Below are 24,172 nucleotides of genomic sequence, written 5' to 3'. Positions count from 1 at the left end.
TAAAGATAAATCTTTTTTTTTAATATAAGAAACTCACTGAATCAAATGAATGCTAATTAAAGCAAATGTACTGTACGTAAAACTGAGGTAAGAAACCTTTAATTACGCAGGAAATCTGTGGAAGGATTAATCATTTTAAGAGAAGAATCATTTTTCCAGTAGCCCCACTGCTATGAATGATATCTTCATGAGCCTGGGCCACCTTCTCCAATGGATACTGGGGACCTATTACTGGTCTCAACCAACCAATTTCCATTCCAGCTTGAAGGGCTGCTGCAAACTGCTGAAATTCCTCCTGAGGAAAAGAAAAAGATTTTTCAGTAGAGGAACACATGACTTAATTTTCAGAAGCATTAAAATTTTTCAGAATCTAAGAGAACATTAAGAATTTCTCACAAATATGTGGCTTTTGTCAACTTGTCCAGAACTACAAAATAAGTAGTTCTCTATAGGTTAACCATTAGTGCAATTTGTCTGTGGCGGTCTCAGTTTACAAAATACCTATCGTCCTGAAGTAATTAGTAATTGCCAATAGTATCTCCTTTCTCTTTCATAAGTGCCTTGGCTTGGAAAGTAAAATTATATTGTCACCCTAGTTATCTTCTAGGGATTAATCCTTAACCCACTTAGTCAGATAACTAACTTTAACATCTACTTAAATTTTCAGTCTGCCTGACTAGACAAATTATATCAATGTTTAAGGTACCAAAATCAGAGTCACTTCTTTTCCTACCTTGGTGGATGAATAGAGAGCAACTCCTATTATGCTAGATTCCTTTGCCATGGTGTCCCGAGGGTTTATTTCAATAGGACCCCTGCTGCCAACAACCTAGTATGAAAAACAACATGTCTATAGTTAAAGATGACTGCAAAATAGAGTTAAATTATGATAAAACTACAAAGTGGTAAAAAAAAATGAAATACTTACTATTACTCGTCCTCCATGTGACAAAAGATTCAAATCGTTGCTAAGATTTACATTCGCTAGCATTTCAATAATCACATCAACTCCTTTTTCACCAACAGATTTCTATATAATATAAAAGAATGCAGAGTAGATTAGGAAAAATAACTGTTATCATAGTCCCATATATTACAGAACTGTGTTTCAAATGACATAAGATGCTATATTTTAAAGACTAATAATGCAAATTTTAAGATAATGTAATTATATAGTGATGCTGTAATTCCAAGGTACTAGCCACAACATCTAAAATGATAAAGGTCTGTATTAAATAAATTGCTATAATGAAATAAAATTTGTCCAAAATTTTCAGGCGCTTAGACTCAACTTGACTATAAAGTACTTTTTCCTTAGCTGAAAATTTTCTATCTTCAAAATGTACTTCAATAGAGAAAGAAGGAACAAATCAAAAATCCAAAACTGGACATTGGGTTTCCCATTTTTATTAAAAAAACAGAAAACAAAAGAAAAAATCACTGGCTGTTTGCTGTTGCAGGATTTTGTGTGTGTGTGCATTCAGTTTTGTTCTAAGTGGTCTACAATCAGCTTGGCAGACTATTTCTTTTCCTTTGGGCTCTCAGATGTTGGTTCCCAACATCTAAAACTGGCTCTTAAATAAGTTATACATATCTACCGTATATTCATTTATTTTAACAAAAAAATGAATACCTGTGTCAGGCACTGTGAGAGGTACTAGAAATGCCAAGATGGACATAAGGAGCTCAAAACAAAGTGAGGAAGATGGAAAACACTACAATCTTCACTGTGATGTGATGGGCTAAGTACTATATTAGCAGAAATAAACCACAGGTTACGGAGGGAATAAAAGTTACAACTCTGATCATCTGTAAAGGTCAGAGAAAATTCCACAGAGATGATGACCTGGGCCCTGAGGGATGAGTAGGAGTTCCTTAAGTGAAACAGAAGGAAGAGGGGGCAAGAGGAAGTTAGACATGAGGCAGTCGGTCTGGACAAAAGAAACAGAAAAGCAAAGATGTAGGGACTAAGAGTGCAAGTTGGAACTGGAAAGCGGCCCAGCAGAGCTGGAGTACGTATTTGGGAAAGAGATGGAGGTGGGGGAAGAGGTGGGAGACAAGAAATTGCAAATTGGTTCAGACTGTGAAAACACACCAAATGCACGTTAAAAGATTTGGACTTTTGGGGGGCGGGTGTTCATGAATTAATTCTTGTGCAGACACTGTTTTAGGCACTGGAGGTGCAGCAGGGAAGAAGAAAAACAAACATTCCTGTTCTCATGGGGCTCTCATTTCAGCTATTTCTGAAGACTTTTTTCTTTTTTTCTTCCTTTTTTTAAACAGAGAACCAAATAATGCTGGAGACACTAGAGAAGACAGAGGGGAGATTAGCTCAGCTGGGAATAATAGTCAAGGCTGAAGAAGACGAGGGCTAAACTAAGTCACAACGATGAATGGAAAAGAGAAACAGAGACATATATGAAAGGCATGTCAGAGATGACACTGATAGAGGAGGTGACCAATTTGATGGGTAGGAGGGAGAATGGTGATTAAACAACAGGGACAGGAAATGAAATGTGGGTTTCTGTCCTGAGGGACCAGATGAGTGTCAGTATCTAGTAGGCTGATGGCGTGAAGCAATGAAACAGGCCAGAGGTAGTGCTGGAAACCAGCAGTATAAGGGTGTGTGTGAGATGAATCAGGATGCAGGTGCAGCACCAGAGAAGATTAGAGAGCAAGGGGAAAGACCTAAGGAATACCAACATTTAAGTAAAATGAAGAGAAGGGAGACTGAAAATGAAGTCAGAGAAGTAAGAAGAGAGCCAGCTTCTAGCAGGTGTGGTCAGGGTCAAACAGGATGAGGACTGAGCCAAGAGCAGCTGCCTGGTAACTAGGGGCTTACCAGCAGCCCTGACAAGCCGTGTAAGCAGCTGGGGTGGAAGCATAACTGCAGTGGGGGGTAAGGAAGTAAGAGCAGTAAGTACCCCTGACTTTTTCAAGAAATGTGGTGGTAAAGGAGGGAGAGGGGGAGATAAAAGGTTAAGAGAATGTTTTTGGAGAATGAGAGAGACTTAAGCAGAAGGAACCAGTAGAAGAGACGGAATTAGACTGCAAAACAAAAACATATTCTTAAAATAACTGACAATTTTTCATCTCTGATACTGGTATCATGAGTGCATACTCAATCAATTTTAGGTTCCCTCAACATATAACAAAGGAGTGCCTTTACTCAGTTTTTTGGCAAGATGATTCAGTGGTAATAAACTCTCGCTCATATTTTTCCTCAGTTTGTAATGACCTTGTTTACACAGTAATCAGTACCTGGAATATACCAATTCTTTCTCAACATGAGCAAGTAGTTTGGGGATTAGCAAAGTAATAGGTGTTTAGTAAACTGCTACTATAGCACAAATGGAGAACTTCTGAATCTGTTTGAATTCTGCTGCAGCAATGGAATGGATGCAATAATAACTAAATTCTATCTCGCGCTTTGGATGAGGTAGTGCTTACTCCTCCAAAGTATCCAGTAAACAAATAAAATTTATTCCCTAGGCTAAACAGATCCAGTTTTTAATCTGTGGATAAATTCTCTTCTATGGAAAATTTACACCAATAGAAATTATATTAAAACTACCTTTTAGTGGCCAGAGGTGGGGTGGGGGTGGGGGACGGGTGACAGGGGTAAAGGTGGGATCAGAGGTACAAACTTCCAGTTGTAAAATACATAAGTCATGGGGATGTAATGCATAGCATGGTGCCTACAGTTAATAACACTGTATTATATATTTGAAAGTTGCTAAGAGAATAGATCTTAAAAGTTCTCATCACAAGAAAAAAAAATTGTATAACTATGTATGGGGACAGATGTTAACTAGACTTGTTGTGGTGATCGTGTCACAATATTCACAATACATATTAAACAAACAAACAAAAAAACTGCCTCACAGCTGCAAATACAAAGCTGTGGTGGCTTTACTTAAAATGTGATTTGCATTAAAGAGTACCAGTTTTTATAGCTATAAGCCTCTAGAGAGGCTATATTTTACTTAGTAAAAATAAACAAGAGAGAAATGATAGTGAAGGTTTGAAAACTAGACATCTCTGTTAAATTAAATCTTTAAAACACACATAAGCAAAACAAACAACTTTAAGAGAGTAGTTGATAAAAGAACTTACAAAAAAAATGTTAAGTCTCCCATGAAACAAATTTTACTTTTATAAAATAATAGAACAATTTTACCTTAATTTTATCAATGTAATTAGCTTCTTTGTGATTAAACACTTCGTGGGCTCCATTTTGCAAAACAATCTTTTGTCCTTCCTCAGTACCAGCTGTGCCCAAAACCTTTAAGCCATAAGCTCTAGCAATTTGGCATGCTGCTATTCCAACCTGAAAAACAAAGTATGGCCCAACATTTTAGATTCTTTGCATCCCTGCAAACATTTATTAAATACATATAATGAACTTCAGGTTTTTCTAGGTTCTAGCTATTGTTAAGAAGTTTAAGAGCCTAAACAAAGAAATAAGAACAACAACAGCTAACTATTACTGAGCATTTATAATATGCCAGGTATTACACTCAATACTTTCTATGTATTGCTTCATTTCATCCTCACAAGAAGCCTATGAAGTAGATATTGTTATTGTCCCTGGTACACGGATGAGAAAATTGAAGCTTATATATATGGAAACAGGAGCTGGACCAAATCAGATTGCAGAGCTTGAGTTTGTAACCACTGCACAAAATGTTCATTTAGCATCTGCTTTGTGCAAAAGATACAGGGTTTAAAGGTGATGAAAATGTGCTCACTGACTTCATACTTTAATTGTACATATAAAATATTACATAACAAAGGTAAGGCCTCTACCACTTAAGTGGAGGAGACAGGTACATACATGAGCAAGTTAATTTATTCATTAATATGATGAACGTTTATTATTTACTATGTGCAAGACATGATTCTTCATGCAAGAAACTTATGTTCTAAGGTAGGGGGAAGATAATAAACACATGAACAAATAAATGAATAAAGTAAATTCAGAAAATGAAAAGTACTTGAAAAAAATAAAATAGCCTATTGGGTTATAAAGAGATAGGGAAAGGGGCCAGTTAGGTCATCAGGAAAGGCTGCTCTGAAGAGGTGAGACCTGAATGAAGTGAGGGACAAGCACGTGACGGTCTGGGAAGCCTGCTGGAGATGTTGTAGGCAGAATGGTCATGGCTGAACCAGGAATGAGCTTGGGACCTTCAAAGGTCAGAAAGAGGGTCAATGTGGGACTTCCCTGGTGGCGCAGTGGTTGGGAATCCGCCTGCCAGCGCAGGGGACACGGGTTTGATCCCTCGCCGGGGAAGATCCCACATGCTGCGGAGCAACTAAGTCCGTGCGCCACAACTACTGAGCCTGCGCTCTGGAGCCCACTGGCCACAACTACTGAGCCCGCGTGCCACAACTACTGAGGCCTGCATGCCTGGAGCCCGTGCTCTGCAACGGGAGAGGCCGATGTGGTGAGAGGCCCGCATGCCGCAATGAGGAGTGGCCCCCGATCGCTGCAACTAGGGTAAGCCCACGTGCAGCGGCAAAGACCCAATGCAGCCAAAAATAATAAATAAATAAATAAATAAGTTTATTAAAAATAAAAAAAATGAAAGAGGGTCAATGTGGCTTGAGGGCAGGACATGTGGGACAGCAGAAGATGAGGCCAGAGGGGCACAGAGAGGCCAAGGCACACAGGGCCTTGGAGGTAAAGGCTTTGGATTACATTTAAGAGCCATGCAGAACTACTGGAGAGTTTAAGCAGGAGAGGGATATGATCCAAATTAGGCTTTTAAAAGAAATTCCAATTATATGAGAGGCAAAAAGAAGGTAGGGGGAAATGGGAGTAGGAAGACCAGGCCTTCCTCATAGATTGAAGGTGGAAGGTGAGGAAAAGAGAAGAATTAAGGATGTCTCCCAGGCCTTTGGCCAGATTAACTGGGTAGATTGACTGGGATAAGGAAGGTTAGAGAGGATCAACTTTGTGAGAGCATCAAGAATTCACTTTGAACATGCTGAGCTGTATATTGCTCACCTAAATGAAGATGTAAAGTCATCAGCTGAATATGGGTATGGGCTAGAAAGAATTCAGAATTGGAAACGTAAATTTGAGATTCATCAGTTTACAGATGGTATTTAAAGCCACGGGACTTGATGAAATCACTAGAGCACTAGATAAATGTGCTTAGTATAAAGGAGAAATAAAATTATTTTAGGAATATAGATAAAAGCAATTATGTAAATTGCAATACTAGGAAATACGTTTGACCACATGCCAAATGAATGGCACAGATAAGCGTCACATACATTTAGAGCAAGCTTTCCCAAACTTGGCACTATTGGGCCGGGTAATTCTTTGCAGTGGGGACTGTCCTGTGCAGTGAAGGATGTTTAGCAGCATGCCTAGTTTCTATCCTCTGGATGCCAGACTCCTTCACCCAGTTGTAGCAACCAAAAATGTCCCCAGACACTGCCAAATGTCCCCAAGGGGGAGAAGAGATGATATAAAATCACCCCTTATTGATAACCACTGATTTAAAGGAAGGTAAAATGATTATAGATTGGGCATGATAGAAAAGAATTAAGGTGAAAAATGATGATAGAAATTAGTTAAAATTGTAACAGAATCACAGACTCCCAGGCCTGAAACAGACCTTAAAGACTGTACGGCATTTGGGAGTGATGAGCCTGAGCCCACTTGGGTTACGGTGAGGATCTGTCTGGTTAACCAAAACAAACACTGGGAACTCACTGCCCACTGAGGGCAACAGACATTCAATTCCATGAAATAACAATACACTATGTGGTTAGCATGACTGATTTTTGCTACTTTAATTTTCAATTAAAAAAACAGGGGGCTTCTAATAAAACCACATTTGAACCTAAGAGTTAATGTAAATATACCTCCTTATGCTCTAACTACTTCAAAGGGGCACTCAGTAGCTATTTTAAAGGCGCTGTTTATTCTGTTCTTGTCAACAATTATACTAACAATATTCCTTCAATAGAGTATATAAGATTATATACCATTATGTGTCAACTATTTTTTCTTCTATTTATTTTGCTGACACTAAAATAGGGCACTCCCCACCAACATATCTGGATAATAGCTGTGTTCATACATTCTACACCATTTTACATGCACAGCATAATCCCAAAGGAATTTGATTTAAATGAGGACAGAAAGTACAAACAGAAGCAAGACAAAGCCCAGCACTGGCTCCCTCTGAGAGGGCAGGCAGGATCAGAAGCGCTTCACACACCAGGTCGCCAGCCTATCCCCGCCAGCCAAGGATTTCACAAACTCAGCCAGCACAGAGAACAGTGCGGACTCTGTCTTTTAAAAAAAATCATGGTGAAGCAACCTGGCTTTTTACAAGAGAGTAAAGGGAATAAAAAGAGATTTTCTTTAAACTCTTCTCTCCCCTTCCTACTGAAATCTCTCCCTTTGATACAGAGCACAAGGGTAGCTCTCTGAAAGCCAAAGCAATTTAAATACATGAATGTTTGACAGATCCTTTAGTTATTTAGGGTTAAAGTTAATTTAACCCCAAAACAGCCTCTTCGCTGAAGCTAAACAAGGGGCGTTTTTTGCCAAGGTATATCTGTCATATTTTCTCAAGCCCCAGAAAGACAATCCTGGTGTTTTTTGGTAAATAGTCTGATCTGTGAAATCCTTCAGAATTAATCTATTGAAGGGACACAGGAAGCTGGGTGTGAAACCTGGTGATACATTCACGTTAAGTAACAGATATGCAGAGGTCTGAATTCTCTGTTTGTATTATCTGGCCACTTTTAGAGGTAAATTCACATTTTCAGGATGCCTCTCATTATTCTGGGAACAATGTGCCAGTAATCGGTTACTTCTTTCCATCTACTCTCTGGAATACACAGTGCCCCGAAAGGGTTAACCAGCTTCCTCAAGGTGAGCCATCCAGCCCCAGGCCCTGTATTTTAAAAATACGAAATCTTGTCTCCAAAATGTCTAAAGCCTTTATGTGCCTGATAGAGGTCATGTGGATTTCTTGTTAAATTCCAACCTCAGAGCTCTAACTTTTCCTCTAAGCTCTTCGGAGGCAGATTGACAGCCAGTATCTTGAAGAGGTTTCTGACAGCCTTGCGTTGAATCATTTCACTGCAGGGCTGATTTTATAAGTTCTGAGTACCCCCCAGCACCATTAGCATTTTAAGCCATGGGTTGTGGTGTGAAGGACACAGCTGTATACTGTGCACCCCACGAATGTCATCAAAGCGCAGCAGGCGAGGAGGAAGGGAGCTAGAAAGGACGAAGGCTCGCTGCGTGGCTTTGCAGTGCTGTCTGGGGCAACAGTGGTAAAGCTTTAATGAGCCTTAGTTTCCTTATCTAAGGGAATGTGGAATTTACATTAACCTTAAAGAACTGTTTAAAATTCTAAATAAATCTTCTTATAACATACACTACTTGAAGAGAAAAACAAAGCCAGTTTATCTTGGTCCATACCCAACACAGGTGGAAAACCTAATGCATACGTTTTTGACCAGGTAATCTATTGAATTTATTAACCAAGAAATGCTAAACTAATGACAGGGAATCACCTTCAGAAGACGGAATTTAAAGAAGCCTCGCCACAAAAAGAAAAAAAGCACCCTTGACTATATTTACAAATTTGGCTTTTAAAAACAACTTAAAGAAATACAACGTGAAACGCACAAACGTAAGCTCTTTTAAAAATAAACTTAAAGAACAAATACTTACCCCTCCACTAGCCCCATGAACCAGAACACTTTCTCCAGCTTTCACACGGGCACTGAAAAAGAAAGCAGAGCTTCATCGCCTTACTCTGGAGCTAATTAAGCTCAATGCTTGTCATAATTCTTAAGAGAACTCTACCCTCAGTTCAACTAACACTTACCCAAAGAGGAAACTCATCCTGATATATAACCCAAGACATTCTCCAAGCTCCACAGGATCAAACAATGGTTCTTCAGAGCCACAGATAAAAGTAAACCTTCAATTCACTTATTCATTCAACAAATGTTTATTGGGAGTCTTATCACGTGCCAGGCACCGTTGGGATGCCGGGATCACGTTATTGGGCTACCTTCTCAGAGACCTTGTTGGTGTGTTAAGTGAAATTGCTTCACCTAGAGGAACTGGAGTCCGCCATTCATTCCCACAGAAAGTGTCTCAAAACAGGGTCGTTACGGCTCAGTCTTTATTCCACAGTAAACACAGAGTAATACCCAAGTAAACATAGCAGCTACTGCCTTCCTTCTCCATGCCTCTGAACATCTGGCTGCACAGCCTCTAAGCCCTCGTTTCAGGAAGCAATGCTGAGTCAGCGATGGTAAGAGAGTATGAAATACAATAAATCCTGTCACGCAGGTTCCCCTGTCAGCCCCTAAAATGTCCAGACCCTCTGGTGAAATGACATATTCTTTTTACTTCTGGTTCATACCACTGTTTTTCTATTACACTGAAAACACAGAACGTGGAACGTGCAGCAAGACAGAGAGGGATGCCTTATCATTTCAGATGGACAAGTGCTGGTGTCACAAGCCAGCAACCAATGTGCGATCCAGATCTGACGCCCAGCAAGGATCCTTTACTTACCAGGACAATAGGGCGTGGCCACCCTGTACAGACATTATGTTCAACCTGGGAGGGAGAACACGGTAGCCTGGAGTCCTGCTCAAGCCCCTGTGCCAACAGCTGACAAATGGCAATTGTGAGTCAGTAAATGAAGTTTCTCCAACATGCTTGCTTGGAGATGGGGGGTTGAGGGCAGTGAGTTAAACTGAGGGTTTGCAATGATAAACTGAGATAGGTATTACCAAAACACTTGACATTTTAAAAAGTAAAATACAAATGTAAGGGAATAGGATTACTAATGTTATGCTATGGGTCATGAAATACTTCCCAATGATTTTTTTTAAATCTTATAAACAACTCCTCACACACTAAGCACATTCTCCTAAACCTCTGGGCCTGCAGTGGGCGGAGAAAAAGCTGGCTAACCTTCTCCTGGATCCCCATGGCTACGATCCTGCTATCCTTGTGTAGGGTCACTGTGATGGTTAATTTTATGTGTCAGCTTGGCTGGGCCATGGTGCCAGATATGGGTCAAACATTCTGGATGTTTCTGTGAAGGTGCTTTCTTGGATGAGATTAACATTTAAGTCAGTAGACTTTGAATAAAGCAGATTATCTTCCATAATGTGCATGGGCCTCGCCCAATCAGTTGAAGGCCTTAATAGAACAAAGACAGACTTCTCCCAGAGCAAGAAGGGATTCTGTCAGCAGATTGCCTTTGGATTTGTACTGCTACTCTTATCGGGCTCTAGAGCTTGCTAGTCTCCCCATCAGATTTTAGACTCACCAAGCCTCCACAAATCAATCTATCAATATACACATTCTGTTGGTTCTGCTTCTCTGGAGAACCCTAACTAACAGTCCTCTGTCCCTGGGGCCCACGGCAGGCCTGGAGCACGTGGCCTGGCCTTCTGTGCTGCTGTAGTTCCCCATCGTAGTTACTGAAGACTAGGACCTGGCACATAGGCTTCCTCCTCCACCCCAAATCCAGCCCCAATCTGGGAGATTTCAACATTCACGGGAGGGAAACTGCAAATCACAATTCCTGAATTCTCCTCTGCTTTTACCACTCTCTCCCTACACCTGGTAGCCACCCCTAACCATTCCACCTGAGGAATATCAGACACTAATAAGCGATATTAACCTCCTGTCCTGATTCGGTAAGCCCGTATTCTCTCAAAACTTCTTCTTCAGCTTCACAGATTGCTGTCTCTCAGCTGCTCCTTTTCTGCCCTCGTGCTGCTCCTGGCCTCACTTCCGTCCCTAGTCAGCCTGGACCCCACGGTACATTGCCCCAACTTCTCTCTGTCTCTCTCCTTCAACGTCCCACCTCCCTGCCCACAAACTTTCCATAATTACACCACTACCTTTTCCAGGCTTTACAGATGAGTTCTCCTTTCGATCTGAAGCCCATCTCTCTATCTCTGTCCTAAGTCCTCTCCTTCTTGCCTTGCTCAGGATCTTGTCCCATCTGCCACTCCGCCCTCTCTTCCAAGCCTTCCATCTCTGCCTCTCTGACAGATCCTTTCTCAGCTACAAACATGTCCAAGTCCTGTCCATCCTTAAAAAAAACCTTTTGTTCCCGAACTCTCCTCAAGTACTCTTCTACCCCTACCTGCCTGTCTCCCCCGCTTTTTAAGAGTAGTCTCCATTCAAGAATCGATTTCTTTTTTCCTTCCTCAACCCACTCAATCAAGCTTCTGTCCACCACTCTACTGAAAATGAACTGACGAAAGCCACCAATGACCTCCTAATTGCTAAGTCCAGCTGGTATTTTTTCCCAAATAGCCCTCACTGCTGCATTTGACAACTAGCTTACCTCCTTGGTAGCAACATCAACTACTACCCCTAACACTACCCACACTGACTGTACTACTCGCATGCTAAGAGCTTTACATGCATTAATTACCTCATTTAATTCTCACCACACCCCATGAGGTATGTGCTATTATTATCCATGTTTTTCAAGTCAGTAAACTACAGTTGAGACAGGAAAGCAATTTGACCATTAGTAGGTGGAGACAATACTATAACCTAGGTCTTCCTGTCTTCAACACCTACGAGCTTAACAGATGTTTACCAGACATGGTGACTCTGGACTCTCTTGCCCTTGGGATACACTCCCTTTGGTTCCCTTAGGACTCTGTTCCCTACGTTTGACCACACTCTTCAATGTTAATCCTCACTAAGGTTCTGGTCTCACTCCACTGTTCTTCTCACTCCTTGAGGGATTTCAATGACTTTCATTTTGTCAGCTCTCATCACATGCTGACAACCCCAAATTTATACCTCCAAGCTTCAAGCTTCAGACTCTTTCATCCGACAGACCGCTGGACTTCTCCATGACGATGTCTGTCTTAGTTTCACATCCAAAACTGAACTCAGTTTCCCTTTGAAACTTTTTCCTCCCTCTCTTTGTCAAGGTAAACATTACCCAAGTTTAAATCTTTAAGTATTCTTAAGCTCTTTCTCTCCCTCATTCTCCACATGCAGTCACCAAATATTTCTGATTTTACCCCCTAAATAGTTGTCCTTTCCTCTCCATCTCTACCACGACCCTTGCTCTAGCCCTTAAGTAGTGTTCCTAGAGGGTACTTCTATAAGACCCTCCCATCTCTTTCTCCATTCCTGTCATCAAATCCATCCTTCGCATAGCAAATAGGTGATCTTAATGAAACACAAATATGACAATATCACTCTCCTGAAAAAAACACTGTATGACCCCCCAATCCCTTACAGAAAAATGTGTGAGCGTTATAATCTAGCTTCTTATTATCTGAATCCCGCCTATTAGATAATGGCAGCTAACATTTATTGAGAGATTACTATGTTCCAACCTTATTCTTCAGCACTCTTTGCCTTGAAATCTTCTATCTAACAAAAGCAAACTGCTATAGCTCTTTCTCCCCAGATACCATGATGTTTGCCCCCCACACCAACTCTTCCCATTGTCTAGGACGCCCTCCCCACTCCCAGCTACCCTTCCCCAGGATAAGTCCCTCTGATCCTTTTCAAATATCTAGGGAATTTAATTACAATATAGATTCTCAGGTATCATCCATGGAAACTGACCAGTGGGTCTAGGGTAGAGCCCTTTTAAGTTGCAGCAATTAGTTTCTGGAGCTGGATAACAAGATTTTTGAAACGTGGCTTTAAAATAATCCAAGTCTTACATCTTGCCAGGAAGCCCTACCTCATCACCTCAGGCACATCCCTTGTGATCCCACAAATCCCTATGCACATCTCTACCACCGTCCTTTCCACATTATACATCGATATTATTACTCTTTCGTCTCCCTCCCTTACTAGGCTGTGAGCATGTTGAAGACAAAGACAGTGTTTTGCTCTTCTTTGTTTTCTTCAGTGATTAGAACAGTCTCCCAAATTAGCAGTTTCCGCTCCATAAATCTTAATGGGAACCAAATGGGAACCAAAAAGGACCGACAGTGGACGGGTGGTAGGAAGCATAAATTATATATTATCCTCCTCCAGTTAATGTCACCCTCCTCTAGTGCTGATTATAAAGCTGACAGAGTGTGTTATTACCTGTGAAGCAGAGCTCGATAAGCAGTAAAATACGGGATCCCGATGGCAGCTCCTTGTTTAAAGTCCAGTTTTTCTGGCAGTGTGTAAACAGTGTGATCGGCTGCCAGAGTGTACTCTGCGTAGCCCCCAGAGATTGTGCTGGTAGTGAAAACTCTGTCACCTTTCTGGGGAAAGCAATAAATTAATAAATCTTTAGGGATTAAAAATGATGTCAAAATGGGTACGATCCTTTATAATGCAACCTTTATAACAAGAAATAAATGAGTATTTATATATTTTTTTCTACATCCTAAGGTCTCATAAAAATAACTTCAAAATACTGAACAGTTTTAAATGTTTTATTAATGGGAACTAGTAAGAAGTAAAATCAAGGGAAATAGGAAAAATAAAAGAAAGAATGTCCAGCAGCATGGTCTAATAATAATGTTGAAAACTAACCTTTATTGAGAGCTTGCTGTGCTAGGCACTGCATTAAGTGTCTAATGAGTATTATCTAACTTGATCTTCATGACGGCCTATGAGGAAAGTACTTTCATTATCTCCCTTTAGATAATCCCACTACACAGATGAGGAAATTGAGGCACATACAAGTTCAGTAATTAGCTCAGATCAAGCAGTTAGTAAATGGCAGTTAATATAAACCTTTTTTTTGGCCCAAAATACTAGGGAGAAGAAACAAATAAAATGTAAGGTTTCTTCCACACACCAAACACCTGTTCTAAATCTTTTCCATAGATTTGTTTCTGTATTTCCCTCATTTTTCATGCATACACCAAAAAGCAGGCAACTCTGCCTGGATCCTGACAGCAAAGATGAGCCAGGACAGATGTCTTCAGCTGTCACAGCACCAGAAACATAAAAACTCTCAATAAACGTCTGCTGGGTCCTTGCTACTGGAAAGCAGATGCATGACTGAGGGTAAGGTAAGGCACCACACAAGCACTACAGGCCTGCCCAAAGTAACCTGCGCACTAGGGAAATTAGACTGCCCAGTACAAGCACCTCTCCTAACTCCTATTTCTATTTTTTCTCCATAATACATGGAAATCTTATAAGACTGCTTTTTAATTGAGCATGAAATAGGCAACAGATTTGTTGCCACCTATGTAGAATTACAGATTCAAGAATAAATATATATGATAGTGTACACACACATATACAATAGTTTACAAAGATACAGGAAAATAAAAAACACCTGTAGAAAATATTTTTCATGTTACTTGTTATGCAGGTCAGCCTAAAACAAAACTTAGTGGCCAAGTTTGAGAAAGAACGGACTTCCATTCCTTTCAGTAATATAAGAGTATACTGTACAATGATGAAAATCATTATCATTTTTTGCCTCTTCTCATTATTGCCCCCCTGCAACACACACACCCAAGATAAAGTAAGACAATACAGTTTTTCATAATCTATTTCACAGGTCTATTAACGAACTAGCCTCAACAATCTCAATGTAGTAGAGAGAATATGAACATTAGAGTCTGCCATACCTACATTCAAATCCCAGCTCAGTCATTTATTAGCTGAATTCTATGTCAGCTATGAATTACAATAAAAGCTAACTCCTATTTCTTGAAGAGAAAAAAAAAGTAAATATTCCTTGGAATAAGCAAAACAGTAAGGTAATAATTCTCAATATACTTAAATTTGCCCTATAATAAAGCACTATGTGGTGAGGTAGAGATAAAAAAGGTTCAAAAGGCATCTAGGAGTCAAAGACAAGCATCACTGCTTAACAGTGTTGCCTGAAAATGGTCAAGTATGACTAACTTAAGATTAATTCTGTTTTTACAGCTTAAAAACACATTGCATTGATTTCAATATAATTCAAACCTGTTCTGAGAATCCACTATGGAAAGTAGTACTTCAAGTTCTGTGATGGATATTAATTGCAAGACACTCTCCCTAATCTCAAGCTTCTTAAATGTTAGGAAGAGGAAAAAAAAAAAGGATAGAAATAATTACAAAGCAAGGCTAATATGATAGGTCATCAGAGATAGGTATAAGAGAAAGAAAGGAATTATTTCTAAGTTGAAGGACTCAAGAACAGCTTCACTGAGAAACTAGTATTTGAGGTAGGCTTTGAAGGACAGAACAAGATCTTGAATTGAAAACCAGACCTGGGAAAAGTCATTATGGGTGAAGGAAACAAAGTACGTCAAGGAACAGTGGCAGGAATAGGTGCTGAGAAATCACCAGCATTCATTCCCAACGAATAAGTAGTTTAATGTGTGGAAAGTAACAGTTTCAGCAGATAAAATGAAAAGAAATGAAAGCTGGAGGGTAAAAGCCCTTGAACCCATGTTTATAAGTTTCAGTTTAGTTCTGCCACGTAGAAGAGCTAATATGAACAAAGACACAGAGATGAAAGAGCATGGGATATGCAGGGAAGAACAAACAGTTATTACTAAAGAATAAACTACAGGGTGAGAAGGAATGGGAGATAAGAATGGAAAAAGATAGGTGGGGGAGAGAGCACGAAACAGTCTTCTTTCATAACATAAGCAGTTCCAGCAGTACCTTGAAATCTACAGAGAGTTAATGCAAGAATTAAAACAGAGGTGTATAACAATCATAAGTACATTTTAGAAAATTACTCCTTATAGAGCAAGGATAGATTCTCGGGGGAAGAAGGGAGGGTGGTAAGTTGTATCTATTATAGAAATCCAGGTAAAGGACCATGTAAGATAACCGGAACTACACTACAGGCAGTGGGGAGGAAAAGAGGAGAGAGGAAACAGTTCCAGTAAGGGAGAGCTGAGTGAGGGAGAGTGAATGGAGAGGTAAGCCTCAAACCCCAGATGTCACCAAGACAGTCACACGAGAGAGCAGCAGATCTGCTGTGAGAAAAGATGAGCTCCCTTTTAGACACAATGAGTAAGAGGTTCCTGGAGGCTGTCGACGTGGGTCCTGTGCCCTGCAACACAACCTTCTGTGAGGATGTAAATGCTCTGCATCTGCACTGCCCAGTAGGGTAGCCACTAGACACCTGGGTCTATTACGCATTTGAGTAAATGAACTTTTAATTATAATTGAATCTGAATTTTAGATAGCCACGTGTGGCTAGTGGCTACTGTATTTGGACAGCAGGGGTCCAGAGCTTATCAGAAGATTCTAAGCTAAAGATATCACATGTGATAATGGAAACCAAGGGCGTGTATGAGACCATCATGAGGGAGAAAATATAAAAAGCAGAGTCTAAGTAGGGACGGCGAGCGCTGGGCAACACCAAGATGTGAGGAGCATGCAGAGAAAAAGGGGCTTGAAAAAGGATGCCCAGAGAGGAAGGGCGAGAGAGAATGTCACAGAAGCTGAAGAAAAAGTTTTTTTTAAGAAAAAGTAAGTGGCTGAGAGTGTCAAATGTCACAGAGAAGTCAAGAGAGATAATGACATAAAAGGGCCCATTAGCTCCAGCAATATAGAGGCCATTAGTGACATGAGCAAGCATCGTTTCAGTGGAGCAGTGGGGGGCAGAAGCCAGAGTGCCACAGGCGGAGGAGTGGAAAGCTGCAGGAATTTGCCGGCTTCCTGGGCCCGGGCCACGTTAATCTTCGTTATCTCAGTTCAGTTTTGGTAAATGTGCTGCCATAGTTGAGCAGGTCAAGGAATCATGAGGAAAGATGAAAGAACACGAATATACTATGTTTTTTATGCCTTTTGGCACATAAATAACGAAAGCCCTGATCATAACATTTTCACTGACTTGGTCACCTCGGTCTGAGTCACAGCTCTAAAAATGTAGAGCTGACCTTGCATTTTTTCATCTTTTACTTATTATTCAAAAGAATTAGCCTTCCCTTTATTCTGTGAAACAAATTTTATAGAAGGAATAAAAAACTATGTTGGCTGTGTATTACCAAGAGTTAGGAAATAGTATAATTTCCTTGCTTCTTTTCTTTCTTTACGTATTTCTGTTAAATCAAAGGATCACAGTTCAATTCTGCAGGGATATGGAAACACAGAAATGACCTAGCACTTATTGCCAACAATCAGACAAGCAAGGTCTCTGGATAAAAGGTAATTTCTTTTTTGACTAGAGGAGTCCCCCAAGTGGCAGAAATTGTGTAATGGGGCCTTTTAAAGACTTAAACACAGACACATTTTAAAGCTATGTTAAAATGTTAAAAAAATATATACATATTAAGCTAAAATAGAAATAATTAAAAATGTAATACCTTGAAAGCAGATACACTCTCCCCGACAGCTTCTATTATTCCAGCCACATCTAAGCCAGGAGTATAGGGAAGAAGTGGTTTTCTACTGTAAGTACCAGAGCGAATATATGTGTCCACTGGGTTTACACCACATGCTTGGACTTTAATTAGAACCTGCAATAACAATGTACTTTAGTTCAAACAGAGCATTTAGGCATTCATTCAGCATTACGCTAGGACTGTAGTGATTATGGGAGCTATAAAAATGGTGAGGAAAACCCTGCCTTCAATGAGCTCACGTTCCAGTTTTACAAACCAACATATACACACACTATAATATATAAAATAACTAATAAGAACCTGCTGTCTAGCACAAGGAACTCTACTCAGTACTCTGTAACGGCCTATATGGGAAAAGAATCTAAAAAAACAAAGAGTGGATATATATATATGTATAACTGATTCTCTTTGCTGTACACCTGAAACTAACATTACATTGTAAATCAACTATACTCCAATAAAAATTTAAAAAATAAAATAAAATCTGAGTGCACTCATAAAAAGAAAATAAAAGATACGACAGAATGGTTTATGTGCTATATTATAAACATTTGGGAAAAACAGTGGTGGAAATATGAGCGGATGTGTGGCAGAGACCACTATGTGCTCATCAAACCTATTTCGTCCTCCTCCTAGGCAGGTAGGAAGAATATTCCTTCTTGGCTCCTTCACAGTTACGAGTAGCCAAATGGAATGTGAACAAAAGTGACGAGAGCTACTTTCAGGCCTGGCCCACAAAGACCTTCCTAGGCAATTCACGTAGTGTCTCCACCCTTTCATAGCAACCTCAGAAGAAAGGTGTTGAAGGTGGCAGGGCCACATGATGGAAGAAATCCAGGTCCCTAAATCACTTTGGAGGAGAACTCTATCCACCAACATTCTAGCATTGTGGAATTTAGTGAATGAGACATCATTTTCTATTGTTGAACCCTTGACGTTTTGAGGCTACATCAACAATAGAAGCTAATTTTACCTTAACTGATACAGAATGATTACTTCTGCTATAAAAGTAAGGAAAGGTCTTACAAAGGAAGTGTATTTGAGCTAGGTCTTAAAGAATGAGTAGAAATTCTTTCAGAATGGGAGAAAAAGGCTATTTCAGGTTAAAGGAATAGTATGTGCAAAGACAGAAGGAATGACAGCACCTCTTGGGGAAACCAGATAAAGCTTGTGCTGTTACAGTAGTCTGTTGAGAAGGAATGATAAGAAATAAATCTTTGCCAAATTATGGCCACACTGTAAAAACTCTCATAAGGCTTGCTAAGGAAATTAGACTTGAGAGCCATGGAAGGTGCAATAATAAAAATACACAATTTTTATTGAAAAAGTATAATGTTGAAGTCACTGGAAATGATTAAACTCTGCATTTAAATTTTCTTATATGTGAATAAGCATGTATGCAGAAGAAAATTATTTTCCCCATGCATAAAACAAAGATCATGACTGAAAGTCTGTAACAGAATAACTTGTTCAAACCTACTTATGACTCCATTCAGAAAAATCCAATTACACAGATGATTCTCAACTTTAAAACTTTTCTTATGTTATTTCTTTTCATACATTTACTTCACTAGTTAGAATTATGTTAGCTTTGTCAGAGCTTACAGATGCAAACAGTGTAAACTCTGTCCTAATTCAATGTCTTTATAAAGCATTGTGAGTTTGCTTCTTTCGAACATTAGCTTGATGTGCTAGAGACACACACTCAGTGTAATTATTGCCTGTTTTTAAGTAATGATTTCCACCTGATGGTCTTTCGGAATTGGTATGGCAACATTCGACTGGAGTTTTAGCACTTCTGGTCCACCAAATTCAAAAACTCTAATAGCTCTCATCAACTTCTGTCCAGTCGCCATGGTGACCTAGATACTAAGAAAAAAAATTAACATATTGTCATATTGTATCTAGGCTATCACTATGTTCTTTCCCCTGGAGGGAGAAGATCAAACAATTTTTCAAACAACAGTTTAAATCATGAGCTTACCACTGATCTCATTTCATGTTTGAGGACCTTTCATCTTACAAATCCTTCAGCTATGAAGCAAAGTACTTCATATTACTTCCTGTAGGGATTCAGTGCCTTCAACAAGGGAATCAAACATACAAACAAAAACATCTGGATAGGTGAAGCATGATACAATATCTTAGGTTTCCTTTGCTGTAAGCTTGGGCTGCAACATCTTGGAATTCTAGGAGCTAATTTAAGTTTTCTTAACATTAGATAAATAGATCTTCTTTTGTTAGATTATGTAATATTTCAAATATAGAAAGAAATATAAAGAATATAATAAACATTTACCTGCCACCCAGCTTTAACAAATCTTAACATTGTAAAAACCTAAAACATGCAGATGTAACCGAAGCCTCCTGTACCCGTCCCCAATCCCATTTCTGTCCCACAGTTTTAAGAGATGACTATTCCCATAAACTCAGGGCTCATCCTTCTCAGGCATGATGTAATACCACTGCCACATGTATTTGCATCGGTAAACAATATGTGCTACTGTTATTGTTTTGCATGTTTTCAAACTTTACTTAGATTGGATCATATTGTACTGAATTCTGAAACTTGCTTTTTCCTCTCAGCATTAAGTTTTTGAGATTTATCAATGTTGAAACATTTAGTTTTATGAAGTTCATTCATCTTAACAAAGAAGAATAAACATTAAAAACTAAAAACACTGCTTTGTATGTAATCTTTTTTAATCACGAGGGTAAATTATAGTTAACCTTTCTCTGCTACCACTGTTAATATTGAAATGAAAAGAAAACTCAAGAGTTAAAATAAGTTTAGAAAAGGTAAAGAACATTTATATATAGAATTGGATAATTTGAAAATCTTATAGAGATGCAATGAAAGGGCTTTGACTGATCTCCATAATTTTATTTGTGTGCTATGACAATTTCTTGAAATTAACCGTATCAAATATCGTTAGACTCTGCCACCACCGGGAACATCTTTGCTAACTTCTGGAATAATCATATTCACTAACCACGAGCCACTGAAACATCAAAAAGAGTTGCAGAAACTAGGGCTTGAGATGAAAGATCTTTACTGTACTGCAGTTCAACACAGGACTCCTCAGAACAGAGCCCATGCTAACTATAAAGTAGCCTTCCATGTGTGAAGGGAATCAAAGCACTTTGATGGTATTAATGGGAAGTTCTTGATATAATTAATCAAAAGTTGTGTCATTTTAAAACCCTTTATTTAAAATGATTTAATATAGTACCTAGCACAGAGGAGAAAGTAAACTCTCCATTGCTAAAAGGCTGTTTAGCAATGACATATCCTGAAGGGCAGCCCTCTTATTAAAAAAAAGGGGGCAGAAGCAGGCAGAAGCCTCCCTGCACTGTAGAGCCCCAAGCAGTCCTAGGGTGAGAAGTCCTGTGCAGGAAAAGGCAGCTCATGCCATACCTACCTAGCAGTCTCACTACTGCATTTCTATTTGGGTCTTCACTCAAGCTGAGTATTTCTTAGAGAAGAAAGTGAAATATATACATAAAGAAAATAAAACAGAAAAAGAAAAGGTTGCACCGATCAGACTTTTCCACTCTGGAAATAAGATAGTTTTTTTGGTTTTTTTAATTCTCCTTTTTGTTTTCAGCATGGTGTTGTGGAAAGAGCGTGGGCTGTGGAAACTGACAGCTCACAGTACGAATCCCAGATCTATCCTGTACTAGCTGTGTGGTCTTGGGCAAGGCAGTCACTTTTTTTGAGCTTCTTCATCTGAAAACTGAGTTCCACTCAGGGTTACTATGCAAGAGACGGCAAACATCAAGCACAGAACCTGACAAATGTTTACTCCTATATATAGAGATATCACAGTTCCTTTCCCATCTATTTTCTCCTTTCCAATTTCTTATTCGTTAAAATATCTTTGGTTCTATAATTCTATAGTCATCTTTGATTTAACCTGACAATACTTACAGTACTTTTTGTAAAATCAAGTCCTTAGCCTCAAAGAGTTCACAGTCCAGAGAACCATTTAAACAAAACACTAATACCAAACACTGGTTGTTATTCATTCAACATGTATTTTTTGAACGTTAACTGTAAGCAAGGCACTGTATCAAACTCAGAGAGCACAGAGGGCAAAGAGAACAAGCCCCACCCCTCCCCAGCGCCTGCTCACTCCGCCCTCATCTCCCCCCAACGCGCACACACACCACGTTAAGAGGAGTAGCTCTTTTACCTACTTCCTACCTATTTATTTCTTTCAAGCTCTCGCATCTATCTTTTCACCAACAGACATCACTGGTACCCTCAAAAAGCTGTAGCAATAATAAAAGCAAAATTACCCTGAAATAGGATCTGTCAAAAATATCTAGCACATACATTTTTTCCCTCACTTTTGGACATTTGCTAAGTTGGAAGAAAAGAACAAAGGAAGGAGGAGACTCATCCTTAATCCTGGATTTAGAAGACGCCCCTGCTTTGCCCAGTACTACACCTTATCCTATGGAGCTCGTAAGGAAACAGGGCATGACCTTGACAGCTCTGACTTCTACTTTGTTTCTGGCGATCTTACTTCCCCCTGAGCCTTTGCCACCATGATTGATCAGGCTCCAATCTGCACTCATTGCCTTTGAACCCCCTCAACTACCCACAGGATCATCATCCGCTTCATAATATAGGTACTATGCTAAAAAAATAATAAAAAGAATAAAATAACACAACACACTAACGGTAATTACAGTGCTTAAACCCTTGCAATACCTGATTTCTTCCAAAAAGTACATCTTTCACACCCAATGATATAATTTTCACAATAGGTAGAAAAGCAACAGTTATTAAAACCACCATTTAATTGTAGGCAGAAGTGGAAATAAAATCACCATCCATGTTATGGATGAGAAAACATTCAAGGGGTTAAGAGACTCACCAGGGTCACACTGAAGCACAGCTGGAACCCAACACCTTAAATGTTGTTAGGTGTTTTTTTCCCCTTACTGTAAAATCCTTTTCATCTCACCCTTTGAAAAACTGGCATATAGGACCTTTAATTTCTTAGAGATTGCAGGTAGCATTACATATTTTATGATTAAGGTATCTGCTCTGGGTCTGAAAATTTTCAAATGCCCATAAGTTAAGGGCTCTACTAGAGATACACAGGAAGTGATTCTATTAGGAAAACTAATAATTTCCCTATCTGTAAAATGGGGCCAATACTCCCTAGCATAGGATCCTTGTGAAGATGAACTGCAACAGCACGTGGTGAGTGCTTAGAGCACGCCTGACATGCTGTAAGCTCTATTATTCAGAGTAAATCATTTGCAGTCAGCAGCAGGCTTGTCACACTGCTTGTGTTTTTTAATTAAGCCTATACTTCAAACAAGTTTTTCTATTTATCAAATATAAACTTTAAAGAACTAGAGCACCTCGGTTTAATGTTGGTTTTACTTTTTACCTCTGAAAGGTTGCCAACCACACTTTGCAAATGGAGGAAATACAGAATTTAAAATTCTTCCTCAAACAGTGATCTTTTCCAAGCTACACTTGAATCCATTTGGTTTAAATGAAAATTAAAGAGATAGGGAAAATGTTGGAAATATATTTTCACACAAAATGAACAGATCAATTCACAAAGCCAAAGCAAAGTCATATCATAAAAGCAAACAGAAAATTCTTAAATAATTCTTCAGTAAGAATTTCTGGCAAGAAAAAACACTTGGAAAGAGAATCAAACATTACAAAATGTGCTGCTTTTGATCAAGAATGACTCATGTCAGCATATTATTTATTATTCTTAACCCAGAAAAAATTTTAACAATTAAAAGTAGCCACAGAAACGTCTCTTCCTGGCCATGTGACCTTGTCAGGTTACTTCAGCGGCCTGGATCTCAGTACCCACTTCTGATAATAAGGGGTGGAGGAGGAGTTGAATAGATAATTATTCTAAACCCCTCCAGGTATTCTGAGGAAAAGACTGGATGCAGCAGAGCTCGGTGGGATTTACTACTGCTGACCAGACACTCATGGAGCACCCCAGTGGCTTCAGTGGGAATCACACTGCCATTTCTACTAGTTGCGGACTAACAGTCCAAACCTTAGCGTTTCAGTGGTTCAATCATTAACACACCTTTCTTGGTCACTGAGGTAAGTTTCCTCTAGGAACTGCGTAAATATCCCACGATGTGTTCACAGGGTGTTTTGTTAATTTTCTTTCTTTTGAAGATTCTTCTAGGTGGGAGCCATGGCGGGGGGGGGGGGGCGGGGGATGAAAAAAATCTACACATTTCTCTCCAAAAGTAAGACGGCAACTCTGATGGCAAAGCAGGAGGAAAGGCCGGACAGAAAGAGCCCTGGGAAACAGGAGCCTGAAAGGAGAAATTGGCTCCTCCGGCTGCCTGTGGCGGGGGTCACAGCAAACGCGCGCGGCCTCAGGAATCCAGATCCCAGGCCGGGCCGAGGGGAAATGTAGCGGGAGGACAGGCAGGGGGAGCGGGGTGGGGGGAGTAGCAACGGGCGCCCCGCCGTGGGCCCCGAAACGCTCACCCTGCCAGAAAGCAAAGCCGGGCTCCCAGGACCAGCAAGTAAAACTGCCCTGGTGATTTACGGATGACCAACTTGCAGCCCCTGGAGGGGAATAACTTCGGCCACGAACACCTTATTCACTGGTTCTAGGGGAGGACGGAACGCAGGACAGGAGCGCAGCCAAAATCCGGCTCGGTTCCTTTTGGACGAGCGCGGGGGAGGTCCGCAGCCTGAACTAAGGGGGCTTTTTAAGCCACTTACCCGGTTCTAGAGTGGGAAATCAAAATCTGTGAGCTCTCCCTCAGGTTCCACGGAAAAAAGGCAGGGGCCGGGTAGTCCGCGGCGCCTTCAGGCTCCGCCTCGCCCCGCCCCCGGGGGCGGGCC

General features: G+C 40.0%; 1 protein-coding gene across 3 annotated transcripts; it reads right to left on the bottom strand.

Moving 5' to 3' along the window:
* On the bottom strand, nt 1-24,170 carry CRYZ (crystallin zeta). 3 transcript variants are annotated; one of them, XM_082355869.1, is made up of 10 exons: nt 24,050-24,157; nt 23,394-23,494; nt 19,056-19,179; nt 17,272-17,424; nt 13,094-13,257; nt 8,711-8,762; nt 4,181-4,330; nt 929-1,030; nt 734-829; nt 1-295 (listed from the first exon to the last, which is right to left on the bottom strand). In XM_082355869.1, the coding sequence occupies exons 3-10, from the start codon at nt 19,164-19,166 to the stop codon at nt 131-133; spliced, it is 993 nt and encodes a 330-aa protein (XP_082211995.1). In that variant the 5' UTR covers nt 19,167-19,179; nt 23,394-23,494; nt 24,050-24,157; the 3' UTR covers nt 1-130. The 3 variants fall into 3 exon arrangements, with proteins under 3 accessions (XP_082211995.1, XP_082211994.1, XP_082211993.1); XM_082355868.1 differs by lacking the exon at nt 23,394-23,494 and adding an exon at nt 19,295-19,390 and having other exon boundaries at nt 24,050-24,150; XM_082355867.1 differs by lacking the exon at nt 23,394-23,494 and having other exon boundaries at nt 24,050-24,170.
* Between the last annotated feature and the right edge of the window lie 2 nt (nt 24,171-24,172).

This window comes from Balaenoptera borealis, assembly GCF_965194805.1.
Source record: "Balaenoptera borealis genome assembly, chromosome: 1".
Taxonomy (NCBI): Eukaryota; Metazoa; Chordata; class Mammalia; order Artiodactyla; family Balaenopteridae; genus Balaenoptera; species Balaenoptera borealis.
The sequence above is the reverse complement of the archived record's forward strand: the minus strand, read 5'-3'. Positions and strand labels throughout refer to the sequence as shown.